At 36.8% G+C, this 21,022-nt stretch overlaps 1 protein-coding gene across 1 annotated transcript; it reads right to left on the bottom strand.

The window, feature by feature from the left end:
- Nucleotides 1-1,982: 1,982 nt before the first annotated feature.
- On the bottom strand, nt 1,983-8,706 carry LOC149078447 (PI-PLC X domain-containing protein 1-like). The gene is made up of 3 exons (XM_089240550.1): nt 8,270-8,706; nt 6,211-6,320; nt 1,983-3,273 (listed from the first exon to the last, which is right to left on the bottom strand). Exons 2-3 carry the CDS (start codon nt 6,302-6,304, stop codon nt 2,039-2,041), a joined length of 1,329 nt encoding a protein of 442 aa, XP_089096676.1. The 5' UTR covers nt 6,305-6,320; nt 8,270-8,706; the 3' UTR covers nt 1,983-2,038.
- Between the last annotated feature and the right edge of the window lie 12,316 nt (nt 8,707-21,022).

Genomic DNA, 21,022 nt, shown 5'->3' with positions numbered 1-21,022 from the left:
TTACAAGATTATTAATTGATTTCAGCTACTACACACACATTCCAGTGTTCTGGAATCGATATCACTGGAATTTTTCATCCTGATTTACAGAAACAGCTCGCACACAAAAACATGATCATCGGTTTTGAAACCGCTTCTCACAAATTTGCTTAGCTATCTTATAGTATTGTGGAAATATACTTTTAGTGATAAAAATATTTTCGAATGATTCACCTTGAGCCACAAGTTTTTTTTACCTATTTGTTAACCCACTGTCAAACTTTCACTTTTTATTTAATTTATCGGGAGTAACACTTTTATCATTTTAATGACATCTATTGTATGTTGAAATTACAGACTTTTCAAACTTTTATGTCTGCTTTTCTCAACCAAGCTGTTAAATAGTAGTCTGCTAGTAGAATTTTTTCCTGAACTGTTTGCATGTGCTCGTAAAGAAATTTTTTTTTAACCTAAAATGTTCAAAAAGTTTGAATTGCAGAAGCAATTTTTTTTTTTTAAACAAAATTAAATAGAAAACTGGAGGGGTATTCGTGAAAATTCAAATTATCTAAAAATTTGAATTAAGGATGTTCAAATTAACCAAGTTTTAACTATTTACCAGATAGTTTTAATGCCCAAACTTTAATTCTGTGTTGATCAGTAATGGGGGTTATCTTTGCACATGTTGTTGTGAAAAAAACCAACATTACAAGGCTGATATACAAGTTTTTGTTTCTATCTTTTCCACATTTAATTCTAAAGAGGCTTTTTGGATCACGTGATATTTTGAGGGACATACAAGATAACCAAAATGTGGCGACTTCCTGTGCGATTCATGAAACACATCTAAAAGAAACAAATCGTTTTTTCTTTTTATATATAATATATATATGGGAGCTACAGAAATTTTTAAATTATTTTTAACTTGAAGTTATCAATCTGGCTGTTTTTCCTTCAAAAATTGCTTGATTAAAGCTGCGGTTCTTCGATGTAATTTATATGGGCCTATAATTAATTTAAAAATATCCTAAACTATATGTGGATTGATGCAATTGAAGATAATATAAGACAGCACGGAGACATTCTCATTTTCCCGCTTGAGAAGATATAAATAGAAATTTGAAAAACGTGTTATGGCATGAATATCCACCTGAAAAGTGGGTCTGGCTCGTTATTTTATATTTAATTTTCTAGGCTTCGTATATCTCTAAGCGAGCTCAATATTTCGAAAACCAAAGATTCAATTCAATTTTTAAAATTATTGATGTGGCGGAAAACCCCACTAAATTTCCGCATTTCTACGCTAAAATCGTCAATTTTAACATTGCTCTCTATGGGGATCATCCACTGTATGTCCTTCAGAAGTGATGGTGATTATGACGTCTATTCGAAAAGCCTCATTGAGGGCGCCTGGAAACCTAGGCTGACTTAATTCGCCGTCTTTTTTGTGAAGTGTGACGTCAGTATTATAAATCGCTCTTCCTAGGGCTCCTTTGCACCCCGGGATGATTTATCCGCCATTTTTGCGGCGAATTGTGACATCAGTATTATAATGCTGTTCCCTATTTTTTTTTTAACGATTCGACGTCATTTGAACAAAAACTGATTTTGCTGCTCTTAGATTCTTATTTCAAAATACACAGTGCGGGCTCTTATGGTAATAAAATGACAAATATGTGACATGCAAAAGTACGCTTGCCGGATTTTTACCTTTTGAAGGTTGGCAGGTGTGTAAAATGGAGGACGATGACTCTGCCCGGTTATCGAGGCACCTTAAATATATGTAATCATGGCCAAATCTGGTCAGGAAGCGAAGTGTGATAATTTTTTCCCATATTTATCAAACTTTCCAACTTCATCTGGTAATTATGCTTACCAACTGCTAAAGTAGTTCCATCATTCTATGATATCAGTGTCTCATCTCCCCTTACATTTTGCCATGCCATGAATTAAGGGGATAACCCCCCGTATATTCAAAAACTGACAATAAACGAACTCGTGGATCCTTCCCTAAATTAATTTTTAATTTTCTAAATTTAACTTTCAACTTGGGTTCAGTTCACCAGATGTAGTTCCTCATCCATTTCTTTTTGTTGGCTTCGATCGCGACATCAACGATGTTATTGCCGAGGAAATAATCCGTCGCCACGATATTGGCACATTTCCACCACCTGTCCTTGAACCATCGCGTGATGTGACGGTTTATATCCTGTGCCAAGACCCGTAGGCTGCCGTACTTGTCGATGATGACTCCCGTCGTCGTCGGGGTGAGTTCCGCCATGGATGACCACAAACCCGAGTGCCTGAAGTGGCACATGTTCCTGTCCAGAAACTCCTCGAGTTCGTCCTTAGTCTCTTTATTTCCCCAAAGGTGAAATACCCCGGGAAACAACACGTTGCTTTCGAGACCCTGTTTCGCAGCATATCCAACAAGTAGCCTCTTGTTCATCTTCCAGATGTGGTTCAAGTTCGTCGAGTATTCGAACGATCTTGGCATCATGTAACTACCGAGGATCCTGATGATCATGTTCATGAGTTCTTTATGACGTTCTTCGACCCATATGTCGAAGAAACCCATGTAGAACAAGTGAAAGTCCACGATGACAATCTCGTTGGTGCGGTCCATGAACTGCTTCACCTGTAAGAGCACCTCTTTCAGCGAGTTGTTCGTTCTTAGCACTCCGTGAGTTATCCAGAATTTTTCTTTAGTTCCCGCCACGTGCTGGTATATGACTCGGAGGTCCAGGAACCTGTTCCCGTAAACCAGTTGGTTCCAAATGTTCTCGTCGTGGCATATCTGGTAGCGGATTTTAGGAGTGTTCCTCTCTGGCTTGTACGGCTCGTAACTCCCCGCGTTGTGTGTGCCCGGTATCATGAGATCCTGCAATGTACGATTGCCGATGACGTTCCTCATGTCGTACATCCAGTTCGGTCTGGCCTTTATGCAGGATTTGGCCACGAGCCTGTTTAGGTTGACGTAGCCTATCCAGAACCCCAGGCACTTGTCGCTGAGGTCGTTCGCGGTGAACTTGATTCTGGGGAAAGAGACTTTCGTCCTGTGATATCCGTCCGGATTGCTCCTGGTCGAGGCGATCTCGAGAGGGTCGCCGATACCGTCTTTCGGGTCGTGATCGAACAAGCCGACCCACGATGTTGGATCTTCGTTCATACCCTTGGGCGCGTCAAACCAGTTCAGTTCTAGTTGACGTTCTGTTATGACGCTGTCGGAAGTGTGGGACGCAAGCGACGACACCGTGAGCAGAACTTTTGGTCCGTCGCCTTTCTCTTCATTATCTGAAAACACGTGGAAAAAAATTGTAAGCAAAGGCTGTTCACGGTTGTAAATATTCATCAGAAAATTATGAAACCGTAGGCCTGCATTACACTATAAAAGTTTAAGAAAAGTTCTTTTATAATACTTGAAAAATGCAGCCAATAAGATCATTGGTTGCATTTGCTCGAATGTGACAAATATGCTTATTGGCCGGATTTTTTAAGTTTTATACAAGAGCTATTATCAAACTTTTATAGTGTAATTCCGGCCTTAGGGCAGGGGGGTTGTTCAACTTTTCTCGAGTTGCGAGCCCTGCCTTATGCTTATTATCAAATGAAAAGGGCACCTTTACGGTGACGTTGACATACTTATGCCCGAGATCCACATAATCGTAATTTCTGAATGCATTTTTTACGGGGTGTCTAATTGAAGCATACTCGGGTTCGTACTTTCGAAACGTCTTTTCTGCGTTCTGTCATCCTGGCCTAGAGTATCCGAAATTTAGTGGATCTGTGATCCATGACTATGCGGCTGTTGCTTCTTGTATGAGCTCTGCCCTTTCATTTTGTGTAGTAACAGATAACTCTACTCTGCTCGCACTGTGAAAGTAGTTTGGTGGGAGCCAGGGGCGGCCCGAGATAAAATTCTCACCCAGCCTTCGTGGTATAAAAACGGCACCAGTAAAATTACTCCGAAGTTCGCAGCTTTGTTCCCAGCTAGATTAAATGCATCTATATAAAATTAGTTTTCTCCGCGAATCATTCTAATCAAACGTGTGTTGCCACGCGGGGCCACACAGCGCTGGAGCTGCTCTCCCGGAGGGAAGGCGCGTTTCTGTATTACCATGATCGTGCACCAAGCCATACTGCTCGTGTGTGCCTAACTGGTTTCTTGAAATAAGTGTTCAAGAATCGAACTAGCTTGCTCAAAACCCCGACAAAAGCTTGTATTGAAACACTTTCGGATGAACAGGTTAGTTGATTCTTGGCGCCAGACCACAACGGACAAGATCTGTGCCACAGAACTAGTCAGCTCTTTTGCGAGAATGGCGTGCTATTCCAATCCAAACATTCCAGAAATCGGTTGATAGCTTTCCTGGAAAAGTATCAACTGTGCTCACAATAAAAGGTGCACCTACCTGTTATTAACCCTTTAAACGGCATAGCATAAGTCTCACTAAAAAACCCCCCTATAAAATTCCATTATTTTTTTTAAGTAGTCTTTCTTCCGATTTTCAGCAGATGCAAACTAAGGGGTATAGAGAAAAGAGCTCCGTTGGGAAACCCACTTTACAAAAATATATGGGCTTGTCAATGCCGAAACAAGAGGCTTTTAATTCGGCAAGATATCTTGTCAATACCGCTTAAAAGGTTAATTTCTGCTGTATGGGTCGATGATATGGGTGCCTGGTTACCTATGATCAGATAGCGTAGTTTTTCCCCACAAGAAACTCTTAAATTCTATATTTGAGAGCCAAAAGAATTTTTTCGTTTTTCAGTATTTCACGTGAAATTTAGACTTGCGTGTTTTATCAACGTCAAGAAGAGCGATGCCGCAATTATGAGAAGGCAGGAGAGTCTGGTGAACGGGTGCTAGACCAGGAAGGGCACCAAGTTTACACTTTGTTTGTTCGAAATTTCGAGTTGGGGTGCCAAAATGAATATTCGCCCCAGGCGAATGGAGTAAATTTTTGTTCTTAGTTGTGGTCCTGAGGAAGCATACCGTATTAGGCCAAAAAAGTATACATATATTAGTATTTCTTAAATATATCAAGGATTACAACCAAAATAGCTTTCATTGAGCTCGCTCCATTCATATGTGTGTGTGCGTGCGAGGAGGATTACAATATAAAAGGTTTTTTTTTTAAATTTACTTCACAAATACAAACGTGTAATACACAAATTCAGTTTTTATAAATGTTCTTTCATAAAATTTGAAAAATGCAGCCGATATAAGCTTATCGGTTGCGTTCGCTCGAATGTAACCGATAAACTTATTTGTAGCGTTTATCAAGTTTTATAAAATAACTTTTATAAAACCTCTTTATAGTGTATAATTCCGGCCTAAGAATTTTTTTTCCCTCCCTTGTAAGATTAGTTTTTTGAACTTCTGGCTTTCACCATTCTGTTTGTTATAACTGTGTGCGTGTTTTTTATTTTTTTTTTTTGTTCGGCCTCCGCAGATAGCGGGCAGATCTTCAACACGATACTTTTATAACACTCTATATATTGGAGGGGTGGTTATGTTTAACACAAAAATTCAGGCATCTGACGTTGTTTTTTTTTCAAAATATGAAAGAAGGATGCCAGCACCAGCAGAACACGAAACAAGAACACCTCTAACAACGTAAATACACCAGGGGCCACACATAGACTTACAGCACACATTCTGGCATGTACTGATTCGTTAGTAATTCCGCAGAGGAATGTTTACGTGGTGCATGTGCGGTTAAGTAGTAGTAGTAGATGATAACGGTATGAAAACAAGCCTAGAGCTTTCACTTTCAATCATATCGCGCTACAAAGTTGGTCGAGAATGGTGAGAGGCCTGGCAGAACAAACTTGATGAAAAAGTATGATTGTGATCTCTCCAGAACAGTGTTTCTCAACCGCTAGGCCGCGGCCCGGTACCTGGCCCTGATATTATTTATACCGGGTCGCGAGTGATTAGCCGTTTCATTTTTCCTCATTCATTTTCCTTTGGTCGTGTGTTTGACCAGGCCTTCAACTCACAAAAATGAATGAAACCGAGCCGCGGGCTGGAAAAGGTCGAGAACCACTGCTCCAGAAGAATAAGCAATAATATTTCAACATCATGTGTCCGGAGACTTGTCAGTACACCGTACGTTCGACTGCTTTTTTGGTGATATTGAAAATTCTCAGTACATAACTGACATATTCAACATGAATTAAAGACGGAAATATTATCACTATTGTAAATGAAAAGCTAGCACTTACCGAATTTCTGAGGAGTCACGCGGCATTCGACGATTATCATCAAACAAAAGAGGTTCAGGACCACTGCGCGGGACACCCAGTGGATAACACTCATCCTGCCGGATCCCGATCTGTAGCACACACAACACAAAAATTAAAATAACAACAAGCACAAATTATGAACCATACAAACACAAAACAAAGTCCATTAAAAGAAAAGTTCGTCACGAAGAAAATGGTTTCATGTCGATTCTTTGGAAATCCGTGTCATGAATAAGTACATACTTGGCCGTCTTTAAGTACTAGGACGAGAGGCCTAGCTCCCTACTAGAGTTATAAATATCCATTTAAACTCGATGTTGGCCTAGATATACCGTGAATTAGGAAATTTATCAGTCAATTCAACCATTTATTCGGTTATATTAATTGATTTATTTTTGCGGGACTTGAAAATCATCTTAGGTATACTAGCCACAATGTAACTACAGCAGTATTTTTGCCGTAAGTAAAACTTACGATGAACTAACTCTATAGTAGAAATGGTAGGATTATATAGGTGGGATTTTTATATAAGAAAAATGGCCAGATATTTCCAAGAACATATTAATACAGCTGGAATACGACGACTTGACGACACGACTATTAAAATAAGTACTAGTCAAACATCGAATGTTCTCAATACTCCCGAGAATTTTAAATTTTTCGAGTGAAAAATAAACATCCCCCCCCCCCCTAAGAAGTTCTTTTTGCCTCTAAAATTCGATCATTCATTTTTTATTTGTCTTACAATTTTAATTTATTTTCCGAGCATTTTAAAAATTGAGTCCTTTCAGAATAAATTATATTAATTTTTTTAATTAAGAAGTCTTTCTTCTGATTTTCAGCAGGTGCAAACTAAAGGGTATTGGGAAAATTGTCAACGCTAAAATAAGAGGCTTTTGAGGAAGCGAGATATCTCGTCAATGCCGCTTGAAAGATTAAGACACCAATGATCTTTATTATTATTTGAAATTTCCACAGTAAATTTCACAATTTTGAAAATTTTTCCCATCTAATTTACAGTTGAAAAAAAAATTACTCCAGTGGCCCGAGTTTATTATAAGGCTAAGCGCTCCTGCTTTAAACTGAAATCCCCAGATTTATATATATATATAGGACCTCGTTAAACTGTAATTCACGTGAAGCGTTATCCTCGTAGGTATCCCAAACGTTTCTGAAAGATTGAGCTTCATTTCATTTCATTATAAAAAAAGTAACGACATCAATTGCCAAAAATTTTGATCATCTTTACTGGCCACCCTGTAAAAAAAATATGCGAAATGGATTGATTAAGGTAACAGCAAAAGAATGAGCGTATTAAAGCCCGGAATTTTAGGCACTGAAAATAGTCAAAATAGGTAGGCAAAAAAATGATTAAAATAGGCACTAAAAAAAGCATTTATAATTAATGGAAGAAAGGGAAAAATTTTCTATTGAGAAAAATCAACTTTTTTTACAAAGTATCTGGGCTTGTTAATGCTAAAATAAGAGACTTTTATGAAGGTGAGATATCTCGTCATATCCGCTTGAAGGGTTAATTCAGGACAACATCGAGTTTTCAATCTCTGATAATAATTCTTTCTGATAATAATCGATACTAAGAGTTTGAGATTTTAAAAAGAGCAAGTCTTTTGAAGCTCTTCGTGCTCAAAATATCGGAGTTGTACGGAATATGACCTCTGAAATTCATGAATTAACTTGAAACAATGTTAAAATAGGCATTTATAGCAGGAAGAATTCTGAAAAGGTGTTTTTAACCAAAAAAATGGAAAATAGGAAAAAATACGTATTTTTACTGAATTTCCGAGCTCTATTAATAAACTTTCAATTTCATCATGTAGCCATAAAATATTTATTTCAGTATGACAAAAAAAAAAGAAGCAAATCAAGCAGCTAAAAAAACGCTCATAACAATCGTTACGACCAGTCTTAAGTTTAAGAAAAGTTTGAAAACCTTATGGTATAATGATAAAATTATTATAAAGTATATATATATTTACTATTAATAATTACTATAGTAATCAAAAAAATGTATATTTACCATTGCAATCCCAATATTCGAAATGCATCACAAAGTTTGAAGAAACAATTGTTAATTTCTGTTTCGAAAAAATGACCAGCAAACACTCTTTTGTGTTTACGGATTACATTTTTTTAGGAATGGCTTATTATTAGTGTGTGTGTGTGTTGTTGTTGCTGGTCGTTCCCGTTCGAAGCTAATGCTTGTTCAGTTCATCTTCGCGGACCTGTGCCAAGGTAAATAAATAAATAAAAAGAAAGAAAAGCCTGATGGTTGCCCAGGGCAAGTAAGGTAACAAGTTTACGATATATATAAAAAAAATCTGTGAATGACCTAAGTAAGCACTTGTTACCGATTCCTCCCGTTATTATATAAAGGCTCTCTCTTCCTCGTTTTTCCAAACCACTACAAACCTTATTTTGGACATTTGACCGACTCTCTTCAAAGGCAGTGCAGACAAGGCCTGCCTGCCTGCCTGCACTAGAGGTCACGAGATCAAGCCGCTTGTTGCCATTACCTGTAATCATCATCATCATCGCTGCGTAGAGAAATTTTGTGCATGTGTCAATTTTTTCTATTTTCATTATCAGTAGAATCATGTTTTCTTTATATATTATTAATTTGTTTCCAGGTCGAGCACATTGTGGTATGTGCGAAAAGAAAAATATTATTTTCTAATATTTTCTATCCAATTACGTGCATCGGGAGTTGACGATTCGAGATCTAAGACTCGGAATCGTACCTAATTTGTTCGAGACGCGTCTAATTTGCCTCAGCTATAGAAATGAATGGCATTGTTATATAAATAGAAATGCTCCAGCTGGTTTATACTGCGTGTCCAGGAAGTCCTTACCCGGCCGTTGATCGTAGACAAAAACTTTCAACAGCAAACAAATTTTAAGGGAGCCTTATACCTTTTAACATAGTAAATACTATGTTCTAGTAGAAATATCATTAAAAATGCTATTTAAAAAAGATTGGTTTATTTCAATTTTTTTTCACATATATTTCATTGTAAATACACTGGTGTAAGAAATTAAGAGAATTTGCAGACTTGGTCGATTATCTCTAGAACTACTGTACCGATTTTAATGAAATTTGATATGTACATACATTGATACAATAAAAAACAAATAACCATTCAATAATTGTAATACACAAGCATGATCGTGCGTAACACTCGTTGGAGTCGAAAGGTATGAAACAGCGGTTGCAGAATAAACAAAAAAATGGGTTAATAGGGGGTATGGTCTCTTCTTACAGATATACAGGTCTCGCAGCGTGATTTCATACTTGAAATAAGGCAGTTTATCATTTCCTGTGGCAATTGGTCCCACTCGTTCAGCAACGCTGTTTTCATTCCCTGGATGGTTCCCGGAGGGAGGTTGCGAGTTGCAATTTTTTTTTGCATACGTAGAAGTTTTTAAATCAGTTTTTATTTGAATTCCCCCAACTATATTTTAAATATACAAATAAAGGAACATCTTAAATGATTTTTTTAACACTGAAATTGAAAATTTCTATATTATTATTTTGAACATGCAGCGGGCCGGATAGAACTTCTAAGCGGGCCCCATCTGGCCCGCGGTACGTAGTTCTTCTATCACTAGTATATGCTATCCTATGCCATCATAAAGTTTTACATATCTCTGACACTTTTAAGTTATTGCAAATTTTCCAAAAAAAAGCATTAAAAACAGTTTATAATTTTTGAATTTCAAAATTTAAAATTCAACATTTAAATAAGATTGAACCAATGAAATCTCGATATTTTGCTTCATTTCATGAACTGAACAGTTTCCTTTATTTTTAATCAATCTTTATTCAATTACATGGATGTCATACTTTTCAATCATGCATGCAAAGTGTTAATAATACATTATTTGAAAATTTGCAAAACAGTAAGTATTAGAGATATGTAAACCTATTTATGACATACATACATAGGATAGCATAAACAAACCAAAATATGTGTAAAACATTGAAATAAGTCAATGATTAAATAGTATTTTTAATGATATATTTTTACTATAAAATCGTTTTTCAACATGTTAAATTAATATTTACCACCTTAAATGAGGTAAATATTGATGTTATGATACTTTTTCGTAAGCAAATTGATTTTTCAAAAAAATCACATGAAAATCTAATTTTTATATATTTATTTATTTTTTCTAGAAAAGTATGCCTTTCCAGAGCAGGGCCGCCCTTATCAGACGCCGGGCCCGGTGAGAAAATAATTTCGCGGCTACATTTTTTGGCCCGATTTGACGTACATTTTTTGTGGAAGGGGGAAGAGGAAATCGAATCTTGCGATTCATGCATTTTCTCACAGAATGTACACGAATGCTGAAAAATAGCCTCTCAAAAATTATTGAAGCTATTAAATGTAAATTAAGGCAAAAATTTATAAATGGGAAGTTTAAGTCGATAAAATTCAGAACTGAAGAAAATTTTGAATTGATGAAAAAAATAATGAAAATTAGGGCTTAATGATCTGAAAATTTCGAATTTTGATGAATTAAACATGAGAAATAATTCAAGGAGTTATTCATTCTCTATCACCAATGAACATTCAGAATTTTTGTAAGAAAGAAACCCAGAATTCATGAAAATTCAGAATTAGTGAAAGAAATTATTTCAGAATTGATGTGAAAAAGGCACAAGGAATTTTTTGCCAGAGTAATTTTGAGTTACTGACCTTCAAGAAGCATTGTAAATTAACAGAAATTCGTGCATATAAAGGTATTTTATTTCGAAATTTTTTAGGGTTTTACAAATATATTTTTTATCGTCTTGGTGGGGGGGGGGGGCAGGCATACCATGCCTCCCCACATCCTGGAGCTGGGCCCCTTGGCTGAACTTTGGCGGGCTTCATGCCAGGGTTTTTCACTGGCCTCTCTACAGGGCATTCATGTGTAAAAAAACAAATATGATTCATCCCAGGGGCTGTGATTTTTGCACATTATAAAAATTGTGTGAAGTTGTTGAAGGTCGGCAAAATTTGTACAGCCTATAGGCAACAAAATTATAAATCCGCCTCAGGAGAGGAATCAAGGCAAATCCCTCATCGGAGGGTCCTAAAATTACGTGATCCTTGTCAATTGTTCGTATTTCGGCTTGGAAAAATGAGGCATTTGCCCAAGCGAAACCATCTGTTTATCATAGCACCTGATCCCATTATCGTGGGGTGCCCTTCGTATCCGGGAAAGTCCCCCGTGCTGTGTTTGGTGAGACCATGCGTTAAGATGGCCCTGGGGTAGTTTATTTGGAGGATCATATATGCAATATCTTCCATTTTCAATTCAGAAACAAAACAAAAAAAAAGGAAAAAAAATTTCCGAAATAACATTCAATGCCTGTTAGTAAATAAATGTTGTTAGTTGCAAAACACCGTTAGAAAAGGTGTACATATTGAAAGCGGTTCTGCTTTAGTTGGAAAACAATCGTTATTCGCGGTTGATGTAGTGGCGCCATCTATTGTAAATATATTTAACCAAAAAGCCAAAGATGCACGCGCATGCGTTCTCATGTGTCTAAGTTTAAGAATTCCTGGCACTCCTACTTCAACGCTTTCTCTCGCACGTAAACAATAAATGATACCGTTACATTGGAAACCCCTCTTGTCACATCTATGTAAGCCTGCTTAAAAAACCCCACTTAGCTGAATAAAATGTTTTGTTTCGGTTGTATGAAGAATCTTTTATTTCACCTGCACAGACCTGTATTTTATTTGCGTATAGAATTTCAGTATCTTCGTGGAATGACATGCTACCTTATGTAATGGGGGAAATTTTTTTTCTGAGCAGTAAAAAGTTTTGTGTACGTTGACGCATTCTCTCTAAAGGTCCATATCCTGTCAACTTTCTCTAAATTAAAAAAAAATGGTGCTTGTCTTAGTTACTTTTGCCCATAACCAATAATCAGGCGGAAAGAAAATTTTATCAGTAAAAAATGTCACCATGAATGCTTATAATTTGTGAGGGTACTAATATTATTTTACATTACACAAAAAACAATTGTTGAAATTTCGGAATAAACTTAAGATTAAATATTATTGTTTTTTTATAAAATATATTCACTAATATTACGCTATTTTCTTTTTAACATTAGGTATATTAATCATAAACCGGTCGCCGATTTCAATGGAAAGGTTATGACAGTCTTATTTGATAGGTGGCAGCAGAGATTTCATTCTATGATGTTTTTTTATATGTTAATATAATACTGTGTCACACCGCATGTTTATTTTCAATATTTTCTAGAAGGCATATTTTTGCAGATAAAATTTTATTTTTGCTCTTTTATTGATTCAAGAAAGGCACCATTTTTTCATGGTGAATAAGTTTACAAAATATGGACGCTTAAAGTCTGAGAATGATTGAGAGTGCTTCTGTGTAGAGTTTTATCTGAGCAGAGAAAAAAAAAATCCCTCAATATATTGTGTTAGGTAGCATATTTATTTTGTCAATGTGCACAGATATCAAACTTCTGTGGGCATAGAAACAACAGCTTTCTGCAGGTAAAAAAGAAGGAGAAGGTGCCCCCCCCCCCCACCCATCCAGAGAAAAAAGTTAGAAGGCATGTTTTTCATGTAGGAATAAAAATCTTCCTTTCCCCGCGAACATCTCGGTACTTACCAAGACACGCACATTATGCAGCCAGGCCCCCTAGACTAAGATATTCTCCGGGCCCGTTATCTATAGTTAATTTATCGTGTAAAAAAAACTAATAAGATTTGCCCTGGGCTTAGAACACTCTGCTAGCTCTACCATTGTGGAGAACATCCTGCTGCTCACTATTGAGGACGAATGCTTGCTTTCGTACTCAAGAGATATTCACCGACAACTCAGTTTGACACCCTATGATTCAATGATTCACATCATGCTTTTTTTTTAGTTAAAGCATATGTCAGAGTGTTTTAGTACTTCTGGTAATGGTTATAAACAGTGTTCCTTGATTCATGAATATGCGTCTTAATAGGCTGACAGGAGTCCAACATTGTGCCAACGCATCGACTTTAGGGCCGTCTGAAGAGCATCATAGACATCCCGGGCAAAGTGATGTTCAGAGGTCCCTGTATAGTTGAAATTCACCGTCTACCAGTTTACATACTTTCTCTTGAGGATCATGCAGCCGGATCTCAAACAATCATGAGACCCTCCAATGCCTCCGAGGATCCCGAGTGGGACCCATGCATTAAAAAGAATCGAGAGTCCTGGCTAAAGACTTTATATTATGTTGAAAATCACCGTTTTCAAAGATCAAGGGGGAAAACACTCTTATATAGAATAGTTATATGAATTTCTACAACTTGCTGAACACTAGCAAAAACCCATAAATTTCTTTTCCATCATTATTTAGTACAATAAGTATATAAAAAATTCTCACTCGTCAGGCTTGATCTGATGAAAATAAAGACCAGATGTGAAAATACTTTTCATTTATTAAAAAAAAATTTTTAACGGTCTTTACCTATATTCACGTAAGAACGTGAATATAGGCAAACGTTCAATTACAAAAAACACTCGATTCTATATAACATTCAAATTTTCAAACCAGAAGCTAGATTATGAATGTCATTTTTCGTTCCATCAAGGAAATTAAAAGTTGCAAAAACGATGGTTTTTTTTTTGGAAATTTCGTATCCACTGGGAGGGAGAATTCTTAAATTGCAGAATTTACGTGTACTTTACGGGACACCGAGGGCCATATCTTAACAGATTAGTCCCACCCCAGGCACGGCATGCGAATCTCACTTGCATACGGGAATCCACGATAGGATCTGGCACAATGATTTATGAAAATTAATATATAAATTAAGAGGTGTTGTCTAAGCCCTCTTTCATTTTGCCTTAGGACCATGATGCTTTTGAGACGGCGGAAGGGACACACTTTTTTTGGATAAATATACAAAATTTGTTTGAGTTCCACCAAACAGCCTTATAACTGTCTAGGGTTCCGCGAGACGTTTTACATGGGAAACCCCCTCTTTAGGTCACTCGTTTGGTCACTAACTGGCCTAGTCCGTCGCTCTCTCGGTAAAGGCGGATTTTTGGTTTTTACCACCTGTGAGCTATAAAAATTTTGCCTCCCATTTCACCAATTTTTCTTGACCACTCATTCCTCAAATTTTCCGCCCTTGGCTATAGTCCGCTAAGCCCCACCCCTCCCAATCCCCGGTAAATACCTTCTACTCATAACGGAGGAGCTTCAATTATGCACACTCTGTGCATTTCTCACCTATTGATAGAAATTCAATTCGTATTTTCATATTCGCTCCAACAACTTGATAGTTTTCCACCGAAAGAAAAAGTAAAGATATGCACAAACACGAGCCTTGATGCGACCCGATCGTTAATTGTACATTCTCAGTCGATGACCCTCTAAGATTAGTAATAAATGTTATAGCTAAATTATATCAATATCATTCCGTAATACTATATAATAACCGAAACTCGGCGATCACGAAAATAGAAAAGAGAGGAAAAAAAGGGGGTCACACAAATGAAAACATTGAACTTGCAAACGCGTGATCAAATGTTATATAGGGTCGCTTCATCATTATACAGAATGGGCTCACCTGTAAAGCTCGGTAAACTTTTCTCTTTACAAATAAACTCTCGGGAAAACAACAGGAAGGTCATGATGAATTAATAAAAACAATAATAGTTAAAAAAAAATAATAATAATTTCTTATCATAAAAAAAAAATACGCTGACATTTGAGATTATTTTTGCTTTAATCTCTAAGCCCTAGCCCTAATCTACATCCGTGATATCGATATCTCATGTGCAACAGGTGTTAAGGTATCGGTTAATAATGGCGCCTGTTGGATGAGAATAGATATTTGAATAATAAAAAGAGTCGGGAAAGTTGTTATAAAAGTGGCAGTAACCTTGAGATTCAGGTGACCCATTTCTCTCGGGTTATCGCCCTTACGGCTATAATTTAAAATAATAATAATAATAATAAGGGAAGTAAACGATTAAGGGAAAGTGGGACAATTGTTGGCGGAAAAAGTGAATTTTATTTTTCTTTGGAAGTAATACCCCGTCCCTACTCTGGCAAACAACAACAACAACCAATGGCTGTTATCTAATGTTTCGATTTATATACGTGCCCACATCATCAGGGAAAAATCTCGAATTCGTTTCATGAGCATTAATTAGCCTCGTATTTATATGTCCTTCCTTTTTGATCCTTGAACGGGTTTATACTGTTCACAGGTGTGTCTTATCCCAGAGAGTTACGAGCATGTGGAAAAAGTTACGCAAATAAAGAAAATATTTGATGCATTTTTGAAAGGATGAATAATGCCTAGTAAAATAAAATGAGTATGAGTTCAACTGTGGCACTAATGCATAAATATTGCGTGACATCAGGTACCGAAGTCTTTAGCATTTAAATTGACATGACTAGTAATTTCTAGCTTTCAGTCAGAATTTGAAGTGAAGGGGAAAAGAATATGCTCTAGAGTCTAGACCAGTTCTTCTCAACCTGGAGCCATATGGCGGTGCCTTGCGGTGCTGAGATACTTTAAAGGGGGTCCATGGGTGAAAATGAAGTTGAAGGGAAGCCATGACAGGCTTCTAAGGGGGCCGCAAAGCACTGTAAAAGAAAAATTCAGATGTAAAGAAATGAAGCTTCAAGATTGAAATATGGTGGAGGAAAAAAGTGTGACTATATATACACTCAGAATGTAGCAGAACTGCCCATTAGTGGCAGGGCAGTCTTAACTCGCTCGGGACACAGATTGGAGCCTTGATGGGGAAAGGATGGTCTGAGTAAGAAAATGGTGCCATGAGAAAAAAAAAATGCTCCAAAGGGGGCCACGGGTGAAAAAGGGTTAAGAAACACTGCTCTAGACGAGAGGTTTCCAATGTAAAAGCTTTCGCAGAACTCTTGATAGTGATGAGGCTATTCCACTCATCCAAACAAATTTTGAATATTTCTCTAATGTACAGGGTGTCCTGAAAAGTTCACGTATGTTTTGTGGTTCAAAAAACCTCACTCCTAGCGAATACAGAAATTTTCCAAAAAAAAAGAGGAAAACAATTGTTTTTACGAGATAGGGCGGGAAATGTCTCATTTTGTATTTATGTAACAAATTGAAACAATAAATTTAATTTAATTGAATGTCCCGTAAAGTATGGGTCATATGGTCACTCCAATGAGTTACAGATAAAAAAAACAGGGAAATACTATACATGGCATCTTGCCGTCACATGGAGTTGGGACCAGCTTCTGGTTGAAAACTTTAATGCACATAAATGACACTATTCATCAAAATTCAAAATAAAAAACGGTTACACATCAGTAACATGAATTTTTTTTCATAAGATCTCTGGGTTCCGGGATTTCAAAGGGTTCATTCCATGGAAACCCTAGACATGCTCTCGTGGAAAGGGTTCCGCGGAACACCAATTATGAATCTATGCTCCAGACCAGTGTTTTTCAACCAGTATCGGTACTGAACTAAACTGAACAAACTAATCACGACCAGGCTCTGTCGCACCAGCAATATAAGCTCAGTGCCTTTGGAAGGCGCGGTCATGCCGAAAAAACTCTAGCTGGCAGTTTGGGGCCGGAAGAAAACCGCGGCCCGGTATTGGGCCTTAACTTCGTTCATACCGTGCCGCTAGTGATTTGTCGTCTCCCTTTTCCCCATTTTCCGTTAGTCTTGTGTTAGACCGACCTTCCACTTACGAAAATAAATAAAGTCGGGCCGCGGGCTTCCAAACATTGAGAGCCATTGCTTTAGAAATAAGGGTCACCTCAGAACGGCGTTTTTCTCGGGAGTCAATGATGTTCTGAGGACCCCCTTCCAGGATGGAAGCACCAGTCTAGCAATTTACATACATTAATAATTTTTGAATAGTTACTGCACGAGATACCATTATCATAAGAAGAGCCCGGACGTACAGGAAAAATGTCATAAAAATGCCTTTTTTTTTTTGCCTATTTTCAAACTGTTTTTTGTAAAAATACCTTTTTTAATTTTTCCTGCCGTAAATGTCTATTCCGATATAGTTTTATGTTTACTCGTAAATTTTAGGGGCCTTATCCTGTAGAACTTAGAAACTTCTAGCATTGGGAACTACAGAATATTTATGCTTAAAATTTTCAACCTTGGTACGAATTAAGGGTGCTCGGTCGATTGCCATAAAAAAAAAGGGAGGGTTTGAATTTTCATGTTCTTAAGCAAGTCGATTTCGTCATTGCGGGCGATGGAGGTGGGTGGGTGAGGCGCGAATGCGAGCTGGTCTCCCTTTTGAAAAAGTCTCGGTCCAGAGAGAGAACAGACCTACAAACGGTACAAATGTGATTCAATCATTGCACTTCACTCACTGCTGAAATATAGATGGCAGCACTGAAAAATCAGATACAACACTAGATACTCACTCAGACTGTTAGGTACACACACTTACACTTCCGGCACAATTCACTAGGTAGTAAATTGCCCATAGATGCCGATAGGCCTGAGTTGTGCTCGGTTTAAAAGAAAGAAAGAAAGGTGATGGAGGCGGGAAGGGGGGTAACTTCCGATACTTCTCAAATTTTGTTTAAGTATTCAGTAATCGTATGTAAAAGTTATGTGCAATTCGGTTAATAAATTGAAGGAGTGATCAAAAAATTTGTTGATGAATGTGGAAAGATAATAAATGTTTCTACTAGCGTCTTCTGCTGTTGATGTAAAAACATTAATTTCTGAATTGGTGCATATTATAGAAATATTTTTTTGGAGAAATTTATGCTGAAAGTTATTATTTTGATGAAATTTATTGTACTTGAGCCCAATTATAGAGAAATTTGGAACAATCAGATATCTCGGCTAATACATCTTCATTTTTTTTTTATTGCGGTGGACAAATTTTATAACATTTCGAGAAAGTTTCGATTTTGTGCGCGTCAAAATAAATTCGTTTTGGTTTTAGCGACATCGTCTTGAAAATATAAGAAAATATTGTATAAGTTTCGGCCGTATTTTTTCACTTTTTGTCACTTTTTTAGCAGAGAAATGAATTTCTCAATAATTTACAAAATAATTTATTATTTTGTTAAGTTATTCTCTCAATTATAAAATATTCAGATTCAGTGAAATATCGGTTAACACGATGTTTCATCTACCTTGTAAAATTTTGTAAGTTTATGTAAAACCGGGAATATATTTTTTGTGTCTATTTTCGTCCGCTACATAAATTTTCCATATATTGTATATTCCCAATCTTTAACGACGATATTTTCGGAATGACGAACGAGAAGCACTGATTTCTTCTTGGATATGATTTTCCTAAAAAAGACTTCCTACCACATTTCTCTTAGCGTCATTGTGGATTATTTGTCTCCTGATATTATTTTCCGGCTAGTGGTAATGAACTAGAAATTTCTTGCATCATTTTCATAGGCGTGGTCCAAATGATGCATTCGTTCGTTTTGAGACATTTATAAATTTATAATTGATATAGACCATCAGTTTTTTTCCCCGTGCTTATTGGAGATGAATTTCATATCCACAGAAATAAAGATTAATAAAAACGCAGTATTTTCTGTAGTGGTCGGCTGAAGTTGGTTTTCTGTGGTTCCCAACTTCAAGGCGCGAATGCGAGCCGATCTCCCCGTTAAAAAGTCTCGCCACAGAGAGCAACAGGCCTACAACGTTATAAATATTCAATCATTACTCTTCACTCACAATTTGAAGTATAGATGACAGCACTGAAATATCATACACAACACTAGCTACACACTCAGACTGTTAGGTGTACACACTCACTTTGTTCCAGACTCTGCCACGAAGCTGGGCTGGAAGAGATCTCGGCAACGGGATAAGTCCAGTGGCAGAGACCCTGGCGTTCGTTCATTCATTCAGTATTTTCTGTAGTATAAGTAGTACTCCAAGAAAAAACTGAAATATATTTCTGATTAAACTTGTTCCGGTGACTTTGTACCTTTTTATCAACTGTCGTATATTATAATATAAAAACCATGAATGAACGACATTTTTTTCGCTTACGCTGTCCAAGTAAGGATAATAATACAGTAGAGTCTTGATAACTCGACATATGTGGATAGCTCGACATTTGTTATTCACATGGTTGGCATAATACTAAATTCAATGGGGAGAAACCTCTTCAACTCGACACAAGATAGCTAATCCCACTAAAATTGACTACGATTCTCATTGTGATATCACAACTAATTTTTTGAAATTGCCTGTGTGGATTGGCCGGTTCATAAATTTTCCCATTTCTCTCTTATGTTTCAACAATTCTTCGTTTCATTTTTTTCTTCTTTTTTTCGTTTGTTTGTCGAAAAAATACGACTTCATACCTTTCGAGTAGTCATTTCCCACTTTTTGGAGTCTGGAAACTCGGCCTGTGGACTGCGAAAGTCACAGATAAAAGTGATCTTAATTATAATTTTTAACGCTGTGGAATTTTACCAATTTTTAAGTTATCATTGTTCGGTTTGGTATCAAACATGTAGGTACAATATGAATCCGAATTTCGAAAAATAATTTAAATATGAAAATAAAATTAATATTTTTCTAATTAATGACTATTTAATTTGAACAAAAATACCCGGTGTTGCTCGGATACAAAAATAGGAGAGAAATCATGTTGCGAAATTGCATAATTACAAAAATGTGGGAGAGAAAACATGTTGTTAGCTTGCGTAATTACAAAAATGGGAGAGTAAACACATGTTTTTCGAACTTTTTAAATACAAAAAATGCGGGAGGAAACATGTTACGAACTTGCATAATTACAAAAAACAACAAGAAATGGTTAGAATTATCTCGTGCCCCCGATCTGGATCTCTCACCCTTGTGGGGCGATGCCATGGACCTCCTTTACGGTATAATATTCAGTATAAAATAATGCAAAACCAAGTAAATTTCTTCATCATCCAAGGCCACGGAACAAATTAAACCTATCCAAGAACCCCAAAGGGGTCCGTGGACCCCTAATTTACGATAATAAAAAAAATGTTTATCATAAATTTCACATAGTTTCTTTTTACTGTCTGCTTATCCCGATTAATTAATTCTTCAATTTAAAAAAAAATTTAACTCGGAAAGTTTTCCGCTATGAAGAGGGGAAAAGTCCTCGTGCGATAGCTTTTAATATCTTGGACAAGCCCAGTTGCGGCAACCCTAAATATTAAATTCCTCTCTTTCCCTTCTCGCGTTTTATTCTGGAGAACATTCAGAGGAGAGCCGGGTTGTTTGAAAGGGGCTCTTATCAGCGGTGATATGAAAATTCCGGCCGAGAATCTAGGAATTCTTGCCTACACCCTCTCTCTCTCCAACACCGTCCTCTGTCATCTTACTTCACTTCCCGAATACACACTCCATTGACTCTCTATCCCAAACTCCTGTTTGGATCAGGAATAGGAGCCAAACTTCTGGGATCTTTCCTCTGCTAATTTCATTCGCTCTTCAACTCGAAGCTCTTTGCATTCCTTTGTGTAATGTGTGCAACACGCGAATGGAGAAAAAACACAGCAGTAAACGATTACAATATTGGATAATGGCGATGCAATTGGTGAAACAGGGAAAGTTTTGTGGAACAGAATTTCCAAGGTTTTATCCATTTCGGACCCAAAAATTAATTTTTTTTTTGGAATTTTTAATATGTTTTTGCATTATTGATATTCAAAAAAATACAATGAGGAAAACATAAATTTAAGCAAATCTTTAATTATTTTTATTTTTAAAATTTTATCGAAAACACCGGACTTGCACTAATGTGTAGAATAGGTTTCTACTTG

The sequence above is a fragment of the Pholcus phalangioides genome, unplaced genomic scaffold (genome assembly GCF_987345545.1).
Source record: "Pholcus phalangioides strain wild (caught in Gottingen) unplaced genomic scaffold, Ppha-v1.0 ptg000013l_1, whole genome shotgun sequence".
Lineage (NCBI taxonomy): Eukaryota > Metazoa > Arthropoda > Arachnida > Araneae > Pholcidae > Pholcus > Pholcus phalangioides.
The sequence above is the reverse complement of the archived record's forward strand: the minus strand, read 5'-3'. Positions and strand labels throughout refer to the sequence as shown.

What these genes read in the sequence shown, in the direction of transcription:
- LOC149078447 (XM_089240550.1), bottom strand. Translation starts at nt 6,304, where the DNA reads ATGAGTGTTATCCACTGGGTGTCCCGCGCAGTGGTCCTGAACCTCTTT. An exon ending in CGTGACTCCTCAGAAATTCG is followed by an intron (nt 3,274 to 6,210) that starts GTAAGTGCTAGC and finishes ACGTGTTTTCAG; the next exon opens with ATAATGAAGAGAAAGGCGAC.